General features: G+C 43.6%; 1 protein-coding gene across 1 annotated transcript in view; it reads left to right on the forward strand.

Annotated features, from left to right (window-relative positions):
- Nucleotides 1-8,330: 8,330 nt before the first annotated feature.
- The window catches only part of SLC35F4 (solute carrier family 35, member F4), a gene marked incomplete at its 5' end in the record, with an annotated part of 23,059 nt that continues 17,182 nt past the window's right edge, over nucleotides 8,331-14,207 (forward strand). Inside the window, 2 exons of the mRNA XM_008941251.1 lie at nucleotides 8,331-8,519; nucleotides 12,670-12,967. Of these exons, the coding sequence (XP_008939499.1) occupies nucleotides 8,331-8,519; nucleotides 12,670-12,967 (487 nt within the window). The remainder of the gene's footprint in view (nucleotides 8,520-12,669; nucleotides 12,968-14,207) is intronic.

Consider the following 14,207-nt stretch of genomic DNA (forward strand, 5'->3'; position numbering starts at 1 on the left):
AGCCAGTATGTTCAAAACACATCCTCCAGCTGCCAGATCCACTACAGATGTTCTCAAATAAATTTTTTTCCTACTGTCTGTTCTGACACCCACATGTTGGTGTTGATGTATTATTTTTGGTGTCAGATCAGTGGAATTCCTTGTCAGCACGTAAACAGGGATAAATTTGAGCTATGTTGAAATGAGAATGGGGGAAGAAGTTGTCTTGGCTTAAAGTGAGAAGGAAGAAAACAAGCCAGGGAAAAAATATTTCCATGCTTTTAACAATAATTTCAGTAACGTGGATGGATGAATGAGTGGAACAAAGATTTGAACAGAGATTCAGGGGTTTTAATAATGTGTTTTGAGGAAGGGTCTCAATCCAGAACAATCCAAAGAGGAGCCATTTACCTAAGTATGAAACAAGTTGGGAAGTCCTCCAGAATTCCTCCATAGCATTCATGCACCAGGGCTTCCAAAAAGGTGGCCTGCAGGTGTCTCACAGCCAGCAAAGCCTTGATATGCTTCCTGCAAAGGTCTTTCTTGTTTGGTTGGTGTTTTAATGGTTGTAGCTGTTGAAGTTAGCAGATGTTGCAGCCTGGATTTGTTTTGTGCTGCAGTGCCCAGCTTGAGGTTTTAGGACACAGTATCAGATGCAGCCCATGCACATTATATTCTCTGGGTTGCCCAGAAGGCATCCCTCTCAGAGCAGGTTCTTCATAAGAACGTGTGGCTGATGTGGAGAAAGATGGATTTACAGATTTGCAACTGGTTATCAGGTTTGCATGCAGAAGCCAAAGCATCAGGTGTGTTAATATGGAAAATTAATGGCAATTAATATAGAAACCCCAGTCTCAGTGGCCAGCAGCCAGCTATGGGGATCTGAGGAGGTGAGAATCAACCATTTCAGGAGTAGATGCCTTTGTGCAACTTATTTGGCAACTATTTCCCACTTAGGCTATCTGTGAAAGCTGAGTACTCATTTCTAGATCTCCCCATATGACCTGGCTGTGTTGAGCATAAATGGAAACTCCCTGATGCTTCAATATATGTGTTACGTCTCAGTATTACTGGTGCTGCTCCTTCTGACAATAAGATGGTGCCTTTGGATGTACTTTGTCTACAGATCTCACCAACTGACACGGGCCACGCACAGATGGCCCTGCCTGATACTGGCTGTTTTCATTGAATTCTTAATTCCTCAAGTTGACAGATCTCATGGTGTTAGATGTAGATGCACTCAGCTCCTTATCAACTCTTTATATTTCTTTTGCTCAAAACTGGCTTGTGGTATTGCAGGTGGCAGAGTTGGGCACATCTTTTTGATTTAAAGGTGCATCCTCAGTCTATCCAGTTATTGCAAGCTTTTCTTGCTGTTCATATATAGGTTTAGACCAGCTTCCAGGCACTTAATGGTCCCTGCAGTCAGAGCTTCCTTTTCCACACCTATCCCTGAGTGTGACGTGGGATGTGAGGGTGGCCTTCCCCCAGGTGTGGGGTGGTGTGACAGGGAAGGACCGTGGCACTGGCATCACAGTGTCTGCTCTGATCCAGAGCACAGTGTGTTGGCAGTGGTCAGAGGTGTGGGAGGTGGGACCTGGATGGGTGAGCTTTGGTACCTAAGCACAAGACATGACTGGTGTGTACAGGAGGGATTTTTTTAACCATCTAACCTAGATTTCCTCCCCTGGCAATTAAGCTGCAACTGGTCAACTGGAAGAGTAATTAGGTGCAAGGGTGTGGAGTGACATATCCCTTCATCAGGCACTAAGTTAGTTACAGGATGTGAACTTTAATTTATTTGCTCCCTCTGCTGCCTCTTTGTTCACTCTTTATCAAGGCTAGGAGGGCATGTGGAAGCTGTTGAGATTTCTAATTGTGAGTGAGGTTGCTGTGGCTGATTTGAAGTGAATGGCTGTGTGCAGACACTGAAGGGATAATTGGCAGAAATTGCTGATGGATGTCACTGTTAAGCTACAACAGAAATATCTGCTTTTTTGCTTTCTGCTTTTGACAATAGTTAATCATAGTACAAGAGAAGTGCTGTACACCATCACTGAGTCATTTGTTTTTCATTAAAATCTGAAAATCTTGTTTTTCCCAAAGATAAAAAGAAATAGTTGTAACCTTCTCATCCCCTTCAAACATAAAAACTTCCAAAACAAGCAAAGAGTGAGAGAGCAGGACTTGAATCTGAGCAGACGAATGTGCATGAGTCTAGTACCCAGACCATGGCAGTGTCTCAGAAGGATGAATTTAAATGGAGACCATCATCTCCAAACATCTGAGACATGAGGAAATGAATTTTCTTCACTGGAAAAGAGATGCTTATTCCTCAAGCCTGTGAAGCACAATGTCTGCAGAGACACCCTCCCTATTGTTTAGTGTGCTTGTTTTTAGTAAATGTAATTATAGCTTCAGGTCCTGAGTCAAACTGATGGTTCTAAACTCAACAGAAGTTGGGGAGAGTTTGCCCTTGAATTTTAACTTCCCAGGTCAGCTCTTACCTTCAGGGACTTTAGTGTATGACTGGATCAGCTTTGCTGGTTGTACGGAGTTGTGGTGGGTTTCCACCAGCATGAGGAAGGGCAGGATTTGGTTTTACAGGCTGTCCCTTTGGCTGAAATAAAACAAGCTATGGACTTAACTTGCCATTGGGTTATAGAATCATAGAATCCTTTAGGTTGGAAGGGACCTCCAAGATCATCAAGTCCAACCATTGAGCCATTAGGGCTCTAAAGTCCTCTGCTAAAACAGATCAGAATCTGTCAGGGTTGGAAGGGACCACAAGGATCACCCAGTTGCAACCCCTCTGCCATGAGCAGGGACACCTCCCACTAGACCAAGCTGCCCAGAGCCTCATCCAGCCTGGCCTTAAAGACCCCCAGGGATGGGGCCTCAACCACCTCCCTGGGCAACCCATTCCAGGGTCTCACCGCTCTCATGGGGAAGAACTTCTTCCTCACGTCCAGCCTGAATCTGCCCACTTCCAGCCCTGCCCCCGGTTGTGTGCAACCAGCAGCAAACAATCCAATTAAAGCCATGGCTAATCCAACCTAATGAGGTTTTATTGTTGGAAAATGAACAGAATAAGCTCCCTTCACCTCTACCAACAGCAATGGAAAGGAAATGTCAATTTTGTCACCGAGGCCCAATTTAGCAGCAACGTTCAGCTGACATTTCCACACAGCACCAGACTGCTTTCTACCTCCATCCATCTGTCCAAGCCCAGCGACTGTTTCCGCAGCACTGGTATGAAGACATCATTTTGTCACTGCAAAACCAATGACATATTAGGAGCTGAGATTTTGAGGACATGGTAGAAGAAGCATATTTATAATCCTGAATGAGTGAAAGGTAGATTGTAGATGCCTTGACTGACTTTTTGGAAAAGCTTGGCACAGTGGTAGCCACAGGTGAGCACTGCTGTGCAGGGCTTGGGGAACCTAATGAGAAGAAACTGTCCAGCTCGTTTACATCACCTATTTAACCATTGATGTAGTTTTGCAATGAAGAAGAGAGGCTGTGTTTTGGTGCATACCAGCAAGGCAGCTGTTGCTGTCTCTAAATAAGCCAACACTTCATGTTGGTAACTCAGTGTCATGAATGCACAGATGGCTTTTGGAAGGGAATTCAGTTACCTGTTTGAGATGCTCTGAATTCCATCAGGGCAGCTGGAAAAAAAAAGAAAAGAAAAAAAAATCAATTCTGTGATGACTTGGGCATACAAATTACTCCCAGGGCTGCATTTTTATGTTGCATTGATTATTTTGCTGGCAGCCTGTTCGATCCATTTTTAGCATCAACTCTGAGACCAGAGAAGTTGTCCCAAATTAAATTACATGTTTGGGTGGTGGTTTTGTTTTTTTTTTGTATTCTAAGCACTGCTTTCACGTGCTAAAATGTGTCATGTACATGCCTAAATATGTCATATACATGAAGATAATCTGTAAATAATTGATTTTGAACCTCAAAGCATAATCCCTTCTCTCTAAGCCCTCTGCAAAATAAGAAAGTAGTTTTTCTAGCCAAGTTGAGGGTGTATTTTTTCACGGCATGAGCTGCATATGGAAATCTGTATATGATCAGGAAGCCACAAGTCAAGTATCACATCTTTCAGAGGGTCAAGGAGCTGCATGTAGTTCGCAGGTGGAAGGTGAAAGTGGTTGTCAGGACAAGGCATGTGCTGCTGGTTCCTGGTTTGAATTGACACAGCAGCAGCAGCACATGGTAGTCACCTCTTCCTGCAGCTGGGGCTCAGAATGGTGTTCCAGAGCATGAAGAGACATGGGCATCAGCTATATGAATCATGTACACTGGGATAGGCATCTAATTAATGCAGGACAAGAAGAGAGAAGCGTGTTGAAAGCCATGGGTTCCTCTTGCTGGTTTCCCTTTGGTCTCCATGTGCAGAAGAATGACCTTATTTCTTATGCTATAAAGCATCTACATTCACAAGGCAAGGAAAAAGATTTGCTGAAATAGAATAATGAATTAAAAATAATCTTAAAAAAATGGGAGGGACCAGGGGTTTAATAATAAAAAATCTTCCTGATGGATTTGACTCATTGAGACTTGGTTGGGGTCCTTTCCAGATCTCCCTTTCCTCCTTTGTCAACGCCAAGGGCTGAGTGTTGCTTTGACACTCAATTACAACCTCCAAGTACTGGAGGAGCACTTCTAGCAGCAAAATCTTGCAGTCTGGCAAGGTTTATCCTATTTGTTAGTTTTTTTCCCAATCTCTTCCAGTAGCATTCCCTTAAAATACCAACGGATGCCCAAAACGTAGATTCATTCTCAGCCTGTGATTCATCTCTGCTAAAGGCATGAACTGTGTTCATGCTCGGGGGTGACAGTGTCAGTCTAAAGAAACTGGATGAAGCTCCTGTACAGAGTGAGTTATGGGTATCTGTGCCACCTCTTACAGCCAGGGTAAAAGAAGGTTGAGTGAAGTGGTCAGGTAAAAATTCCCTTCCAGTGTAAACATCCCTGCTCAGGATGGTCATCCAAGGTCAGGCTGGATGAGTTTCTGAGAGATCTCATCTAGTTGAGGATGTCCTTGCTCGTTGCAGGAGGATTGGACTAGATGGCCTTCAAAGGTCCCTTCCAACCCAAACCATTCTGTGATTTTGTTATTCCCTGTGTAGTCAGAGGGAGATGCAGATAATCCCAGGGCACTATTTTTCTCATCCTATAGTTCCAGTTCCAGAATCTGGTTTTGTATATATCTGTATATATATCATTTTATTATTTTCATTAAACTGTTGCAGTTTTCTTCCCTAATCCATACGTTTCTGTCCCTTACTCCCTTTCTCTCCCCCTTTGGAAGGGGAGAGAGGTTAAGAGAGAGCATCTGTTGGAGGTCTAGTGGATGGCCCTGGCCCTAAACCTTGACAGAAAGGCTATGGATGTTCAATGGAAAATGCTGCTCTTGAATTTGGAGGGTCTTAGTGGATCCCTGTTGGACAGCTGACAGTTGCTGTGTGAGACAAAGGACCAGAGTTACCTGAGCTCTGCTGTTCCTTCCTCTCACATGAGGGCATGGTGCACACCTGTGAGCTTTCATTGCTGTGCTGTGTCAGCGGTGATTTGGTGTCCTTGCTGCTGGTACCAGGTCTGGATAACCTAGCCCAACATAATTCTACCCAGCTTTCCAGTCAGAATTATATTCCTAAAGTATGTTCAGATTCAGTAGCATCAGATGGCCCAGGCTTTCTAGCTGTAACAATGGAATGCTGATAAATTGCTGTGCTTATCTGATTGCTTTCAAGCATAAGGGAAGAAGAACTCAGTAAATCAAACAGTGACTTTCAATTAAATGCAATCTCTTGAATTGCTCTTTTGGTCCCCACTGCTGAGTTTCTCAGTGTGCAGGGAAAGATTGATGCTGCTTTGTTGTACCAGCCATAAATAACTCAGAGCTCTTTTTGCGTGTGAGGAAAAATAGGTTTCCTTGAGATTTTGGTTGCAGATCATCTGCTAGATTTCTGCTGAGTGTAATGTGAGTCTTGATCTTGCTCTAAATAATTGGAATGTAGCATTTCAACTTAATGAAATCCCTTTTAATGCTGCACAGAAAAGTGAGTAGTGGCTTGGGTCGAGGCATCTTGGTGGCTGCATCTCCGAGGACTGTCAGTCAGCAAACACTTTCTGACAACAAAACTTTAAGCTGGAGACATGAAAAATCATAAATGCCTTTTGGAATATTTAGCCCCAAAATACTGGTTATCTTAATTAGCCTCTTGGAGGATGGAATTGTCATCTGTCAAATAAAGACACTATGCTGCTTCTGGTGGGCTGCTGTTTCAAACTTACTTTTCAACCTCCAAGTGACTTGCAAGATGTTTACAAAGTCTTCAGAAGTAGGTAATATTGGTCTTGTTTGGCAAGTGGGAGAAGTAAGGCTTGGAGTTATGAAATGAGTGGAACCAAGTCATGGGGGAGTTGTGTGGCTGCTAGAGCTTGATTTTCTCCATCAAAAAGCAAAACAATGAAAATACATGAAGGTGAATAGCTTTTTAAAGATCTGAAAATATCCATTAGGCTCTAAAAATCTGTAGAGTAATGCTTAGTAAAAAATGAGGAGAGACAATATAGTGCTAGTCATCATATAGGTCTTAATTTTTCGAAGTTGACTTTTGTGGCTCTGATGTAGACTATGGGTTGTATAACTTCAGTGACTGAATTTTTAGGACTATGTGGCAAGGTGGGAGTACGTGGCAAGGTGGAACTTAGTCTTGGGTGCCCCTCTTGTGTCAGAGTTCACTTACACTGGAGAGAAGACAAAGGGAAATGCATCTTTGAGAAGGATCATCTCTAGGGGTTTAGCTGCTGGTTCAGTCACTTGTCTACTTGGTGGGTAAAAACTAACTTGGGTGGCTCAAAGTAGGCTGAGAGGATTTTTCTGTATGCTACCATATTCTAGACATCTCTTCCTTTTCAATCTCTGTAGTTAGACCTGCTGAATCCAACACAGCTTTAAGTTCATTGAAGGTTATGGGAATCCTGTCTTTCTCTGTCAAAAGAGTGTTGACTTGATTCATGCAGGCTCCTGAGTCTCAAATCCAGTCCTTGCTTTAGGATATACTTTCATCATGTTGTTTGGCATGGAATTATTTGCTTGAAGTGCACAAGAGTGGCTCATGTTGCAATGAAGAAGTTTGCCCTCTGAGATGTCTGCTTTATTTGTTGCACATTTGGCACCTTCCATGTGGACTTTGTGTCTATTTTTGTGTTCTTCTTAGTATGAAATAGGTGTGAGTATCAAATTAAAACCTAAATCATGACAAGGTCAGTGGTTTTATGTATATTCCATAAGTTTAAGTAAGATGGTCACTAGCTGAAGTAGCAGCTGCAAAGCAAGCAGTGGGTGATCTCAACTGACCATGAACTCACAGTTATACTAGAAAAATGTCCTATCATCTTGACTTTCTGACTGAGAAAAGGACTCTCTTGTGCTGCTCACGTGTTGACCTTTTACACAGGCACCTCCAATAAATTTGTGAGTCTGTGCAAGATCACCAGGCCCACTCTGCCAGATTCCAGCACTGCACCCTTTTCTGTTGTTTGTTGGTTCTTAATCCAGTCTTTCCAGCTCTTGCTCACTGGAAAATTTTTCATTTGGTACCACTGGTGTTTCTGGGACCTGAGTCTTCTCTGCTGCCTTGTGCTTCTGTGCAGCCTCCTTGTGAAATGCAGCATTTTGGTGGTGTCTGCACCTAGCAGAAGAAGAAAAAGCAACTTCTCTGAAGATGTGGAGATTCTGATTTGGTGCATGTAAAGGCTTAAGACTGGCGTCTTCAATGCTTTAGAAGTCTTCATCCAAGAGACCTGTCAGTGAGTGTGGCTTCATTCCATACAAGAGTCTCAAGGATCATTCTGGAGGATGGAAAGGGGAAGGTCTCCTCTGGAGAGGCTTTCAGCATTGCCCCTGGGAGGTGGTGGTTCCTCAACCCTCCTTTCCACCCGAAGGGAGAATACTGACCTCTCCTTTTGCCTGACTCGGTGTCAGTGCTCAGGAGGAGGCCCATGTGAGTACACATTCCTTTGCCTGCTCAGGCCCTATGGATGGAGCCATGGGACTAAGAATATACTGCAGCACAGGGCTCCTGTTTCTTCAGGGGAAAGACTGCTTTTCATACAGCACCTTTTTTTTTTCTGAAGCGGGGGGAGACAGTTGAGTATTTATTGACTTATTTACTTTACTCTGACCAGAGCTGAAACCTTGATTTTTGCAGTGTGCTTCCTTTCTCCCTCAGAACCGTTGCTATGCGTTTCACTGACAGTGTTTGAGAGCCCCGTGTTCCTCCAGGGAGTTTACAGCCAAACTGATGCAAACTCTTTCTTCTCAGGTGCCTCACGATCATCTGTCATCCAATGCAAGCCGGGAGGCAACTGCCCCAGCAGACACAGAGGCATGACTAGGCAGCTCTCCCCTCTATCTGTTGCTGAAGATTCTGCTGCTCCCATTCTTGAGCTGCAGAATCGGAGTCCCTCGGGCACCTGTCGGCACAGCAGAGCCGGGAGGCAGAGCAGATCAGGTAGGCATCACAGCCACGTGCCCGGCGTCACGGCGTGCCCGTGAGGGCCCTCCTCCCGCTGCCCTCCGAAAGGTGCTGCAGGCTGAGCCTGCTGGCCTTGGCTGGTGTTGCTGTGGGCAGCAGAGCCACCTGGCAGGACCTGCCTGTGTCCGTGTGAGGAGCGGTGTTAGGCGGGAAGGAAGGGAGGAGAAGGCCTGGGCCTCAGGAGGTGCACGGAGTGTGTTAGATCTCTGAGAAATCGTGAGGTCGGTAGGCACAGAAGATCTTGAAAGGATGGTGAACATTAGCACACATGAGTTTTTTTTGTACAAAGTGGTTGTGTTTCCTCAGCTTCAGCCTGGCCAGAGACCAGGAGCCTTAAGAGCCAGCCGTGTTCCTTCCCAAAGACAATGACAATCTCAACTCATACTGTGGACAGTCTGATGAAGAGGAAGAGAAAGAGCAGCAGGTGGAAGGATATCTAGGGAAGAGCACCACAGATCTGATCATCAATCAGCTGTGCATCAGGGCTTCCATCGTGATTGTCACCCACTTTACTGCAGAAGTTTAGCTCAAATGAACCTGTAGGTATGGTGAACTCTGACTTTGTCACCATGATGTCCATCCGTGCCCAGCGAGGCTGGGGTGGGAGCAATGACAATACACAGCCACAGGCCTTCAAGTCTGCTGAATTGTACTGTTGAGAAGGAGAAAAATATTAAAAGATTGAAATAATTTAACTGTCCAAGTTCCTTGGAAGACTGTGTAGATGCTAAGAGGACAGGAAGAACAGGTTAGATCTCCCTTACACACTAGAACTGTGGGAATTGAATCTTCCTCTTGTCACTTCACCAGTGATGGCAGCAGGAGTCAGCCATTTCTTTCTTCTGCTGGAACACAAAGGGATCTCCTACTTCAGGAGCACTCATTCTCTTGATGGAAACCCTCAGAAAAAGGTTGCAGGTGATTATTGCTGCAAGGACTGGATGATATGGTGTCTTGCAGTAAAGATCACGTCTGAGGTACTAGAAACCAAATCAACTCTCATTTTTGAAACTACCAGGCTGAAACAACTCTGCTCATGCTGGCAGTGGGGTACAGAATCAGAATCCATCTTCTCTAAGGAAAGACTTTAGTCCACTTAAGAAAAGAGTAGTGCCTTGACATCATGCTCTTCTAAACAGTTATTTTGCATTTATTACTTTCCCTTTTTATCCCAATCTTCCTTTCCTTGACTTAGATGTGAGGTTTAAGTAGGACTGACCTGATGGGTAGATGAACAAATATAAAGAATACTGTTTTCTACAATGTATTTGTCAAATAGTCAAAGGAGTTCAGAAGAAAAGCTGTAGGTTTTGGATTTCCTCATCTCACTCTTCTGAAAAACAAAAGCAAAAGCCTTTTCTGTTACCATTTTGTCACAGGGGCATTGAAGGCAAGAGTTATCCAGAAAAGGATGGTGCAGGGGTATTTCTGCTAGCTGCCTTTCACCACAGTTTGCCATTGACCAGTGTCATCCCTTCAGTGTCATCTGCAGAGTCATCTGCATTCTTTCTCCATCATTTCATCCTTGCTGAGTTCTCAGATTGTTTCTGTGCTCTTGACAGAGTAAGTCTGTTGGTTTGTTTCAGACCAAACTAAATGTAGGCTCCAAGGTTTTCTGCCGCCTTGCTAATTGTAAAATGCTGTCTGCCAACCACTTTAGCTGATGGTTTCCTCCTCATTAGCATATCATTCAGTATCTAGGTGTGCATGTCCCATGGATTTTGAAAGCAACTGTCAAGCTACTACATCACTCTGTCCTTGGATCCATCTCAATTTCACTTAGATTAAATGTAAATATCTACTCTAGGGAGAAATAATCTAGGGAGAGATAAGCACCTACAGTGGGCTTAGATATGTAGGAGGGTGATTTCAGCTACTTTCTCACCATGCCTGGCCATTATCATTAAGTATAAAGGGGCCCTAGACAACATGTTTAATCTGAATGCACAATTATTTGCTAACTACATTACGTGGGATGAATCCTGCCCATTAAGCACTTACAAAAACTCCCCACTGTGCGTTTAATCAGGCAAAAACTTACCTGGGTCTTTAAATCCAAGGTAGGACTTGGAATAAGTGTATATTTCTGTGCCTTTCCATGACACTTAAACCTGGGACTGTAAAATCCAAGTCACATGCTAATGGTCGTGTCATGCTTAGTAACAGCAATTACTTTGTTATTTGGTAATTGAAAAGTAGAAAGCATGGATCAAGATGCTCTCGTCTTCTGTCATTGTAGGATTATTTTAACTCTTGGCTGAAGGAGGACTAATTGCATAGTAGTTTCCTTAGCTAGAAAACCTGCAAATGGATGTTACATAATATATTCTGTTTAAGCCATTCTAACTTTCAAGTAAACTACAATTTACCTTTTGATAGATGATGCCAGTCATTATTAGTACCCTAAAAATACCTATTTTCTCTCAGCAGCCAAAGAGAATGCTAAAATCATGCTTGCCTTTTCAGACCTGTGTCTGATTATCCTCTGTATGTTTTTAATAAACCTGTAATTTTATTTAAATTCTTGATTCACCACTAAACAATGGAGCCAAAGAATACTGATTATTTTTAGGGAAAAAAAAAATACACCACACAATTACAGTTATAAAAAGCTTCATCTCCTGGTTAGGAAAAAATTCTGATTGCAAATGTGTTCCCTGCTATGATAAATTTTTTTTTGATGTAATGTGGGTCTAATGTAATAACTTGGAACCACAGTTTGACATTTCTTTATGGCTGTAACAGAAACAGCAATATAAAAGGAAAGTAAACCTGGGTCTGAAAGGGTAATTTTGTCACATTGCAGTTGAATGTAGGACAGCGAATGCTCTCACTGCAGTGAATCCTCTCTCAGGTAACTAGTGGTAGAACAAGAGGCAATAGCCTCAAGCTGCTCCAGGGAAGGTTTAGACTGGGCATTAGGAAGAACTTTTTCACTGAAAGGGTTGTCAGATTTTGGAACAGGCTCCCCAGGGAGGTGGTGGAGTCGCCATCCCTGGATGCATTTAAAAACCATGTAGATGTGGTGCTTGGGGATATGGCTTAGAGGAGGATTTGTTAGAGTATGGTAGAGTGGGGTTAATGGTTGGACTTGATGACCTTAAAGGTCTTTTCCAACCAAACTGATTCTATGATAGTAATAGTTAAGAGTAGCTGCAGCTCATGATTTTTGGAAGGAACTCCTGTTTCTTCTGTCAAGCCGATGTGATATGGTGTATTGGGGTAAATGGTTGGAGGTCAGTGCTGCCACATGAGCTCGTGGGGCAACCATGTTAGTGCTCCTCAGTGTCCAACACAGTGCAATCTGTTGTTTTCTGCTGGGATCTGTGAAATCAAAGTAGGGTTCAGGGGTTGCCTCTCTAGGAGATGCATCTGGAGAGCGAGTCACCAGTCAGGAAGATTAAATTCTCTGCACTTCTGTGAGGAAATCTGCAGCAGTCTCCAGATTAGATCTGAAAAGTACTGTATTAAAATGCGAAATGGCAACTTTCTGATTCCTCCTTGTTTATGTGTAGAGGTTGCCAAGCTTCAGTCCTGTCCTTTTTTAAACTTTTTTATCTTCAAAAATGTAAATACACTAACTTGACTGAAAAAAAAAAGAAGCCTTTCTCCTCTTGGATATATAAAACCACCAAACTGTTTCTTATTTGCCTCCCAGCTTCCAAATAAAAAACAGGATTCTTGAGTTGAATTTTCAATAAGAACTTGGTCCTGGCTTCTGCTGTACAGGCTCAGATAACTTTTATGTTGCACACGTGCACAGTAATTGACGTGATAATGTTGCTGGTTCCAAGGGATGTAGCTCTATTGTGGAGGTTTGGCTGACAGAAGGGAAGAAGGGCTGATAAAGCAAACAGTGGCAAGAGCTCAGCCGTAATGCCATTACCTCAGGCCTTGGCATTGTGTTTGTAGTTTGTTCCTATCCCCTTGAAAGGACAGAGGTGGTATTACTGAAGTGTTTATGTGCAGGATTTCAGCGTTTGTGGGACACAGAGGAATTACAGGGAGAAGGCAAAGGATGATTTGTGTCTGGATCAGGAGGGGAGATTTTGCCAAGAATTGTTTTGAATGCGTTTTTTCTGTGTGCAACTCTTCTTTTCTTCTATTTTTTTTTTCTTTCTTTCAGGAGAAGAAGGAACACAAACGCACACAGAGGGCAGCAGCCAGGAAGCTGAAGGACAGACACGATGCCAGTCTTGCACGTCCACATTTCTCAAGCTTATCTGGAGATTTCTGATCATTCTGTCCGTCTCTTCCTCCTGGGTTGGGACCACGCAGTTTGTCAAAATCACATACGAGACCTTTGACTGTCCTTTTTTCATGACTTGGTTCTCAACAAACTGGAACATTATGGTTTTCCCCATTTATTATTCTGGGCACCTTGCAACTGCGCAGGAAAAGCAATCTCCAATCAAAAAATTCAGGTGGGTTCTCTGGTGGCAATACACTTTTAAACAACCTGATTTCCATGGTCTGAGATCGCTGCTCTTCTCAGTCCGACCCATCGTGTCAGAAGGCAGAATAAAGGTCATGCTGCAGAAAATCTCATTCATAAGTAGCTTACAGAAGGCTAGCAGATGAGTGATAAATGCTTGAATAAATAGGCAATTAATAACCAGAGTTGTTTTTTTTTTTTATGGAGTTGAAAATACCAGTAATTTGCTTATTATCTTGCTGTTATATTATCTGAAATCTCTATGTTTTGTGTTCTTGTCTGGATCAGGGCATTAATTAATCTGATCTGCTCCATTTATGATAGAACAGTAGTGTAAATGCAGCCAAAACAACTCGTAGTTGAGAAGAAAGATGCTCAAAGCTGAGGAGATTGTTTCCATGTAGCAGACCATGGCTTGCTCTCTGCTCAGCAAGCACAGCACAAAACCTCCCCTTTCCTCCTCCTGCTGGGTCATAGTGTGGAGGAAGGGCATCCCAGTAGCTTCCTCTGCTCTCTTTTGTGTGGAGTAGGAATTCAAGCAGGTTGCAAACTTGGCTTCCTCCCCCTGTAGCTTTGAGGGGTAAGTCGGCATAGCTAAGTGCCTGTCGTCCTGAGGAGATGATGTGAAGGCTTTGTCCCACCTTCTGCCAGGCTCCATGTAGAAATACCTCTTGGGAGAGCCAGGGGAAGCCATCCCTCTGACTCCAGCCTTTCCTTACACCACATGGCTGCCTGCTGGAATTGAACTCAGCCTCCGGTGCAAAGGAGCCCATCATAGCACTAGCTCCAGTATTAGTCTGCAGGGGTGGAAGTTTATAAATCCCTCTTCAGTAGCCACTGGGACATCACAGAAATAGAAGATTAGAGGGGAACACAAAGAGATCCTCTGGCCCAACCACCAGCACTACAGCAGGACCACACTGGCTTAGCTTCACCCTAGCCAGCTCTTAAGAAAGCTGTATCTAACCTGTCCTCAGGGCCTGGAAGTACCACCACGTTCTGGGACAATTCCTTTCACTGTTCCTCCTCCACTTCCATGATTCTACCTATCTGCCAGTGAGGTAGAACCCGCTGTAAAGGATGGAACTAAATTCAGCTTGCCAAGAGATAACACAGCTTGCCTATGGAGGGAAGAAATTCACAGGATAATTTTGAGCTGGGACCCCATTTTGTTACTGCAGAGCAGACTTGCTTTGAACACCATCTTACTGACTTCAGCAGGCTTGTCT

Source organism: Merops nubicus, unplaced genomic scaffold (genome assembly GCF_000691845.1).
Source record: "Merops nubicus isolate BGI_N331 unplaced genomic scaffold, ASM69184v1 scaffold9025, whole genome shotgun sequence".
In the NCBI taxonomy this organism is placed as follows: Eukaryota; Metazoa; Chordata; class Aves; order Coraciiformes; family Meropidae; genus Merops; species Merops nubicus.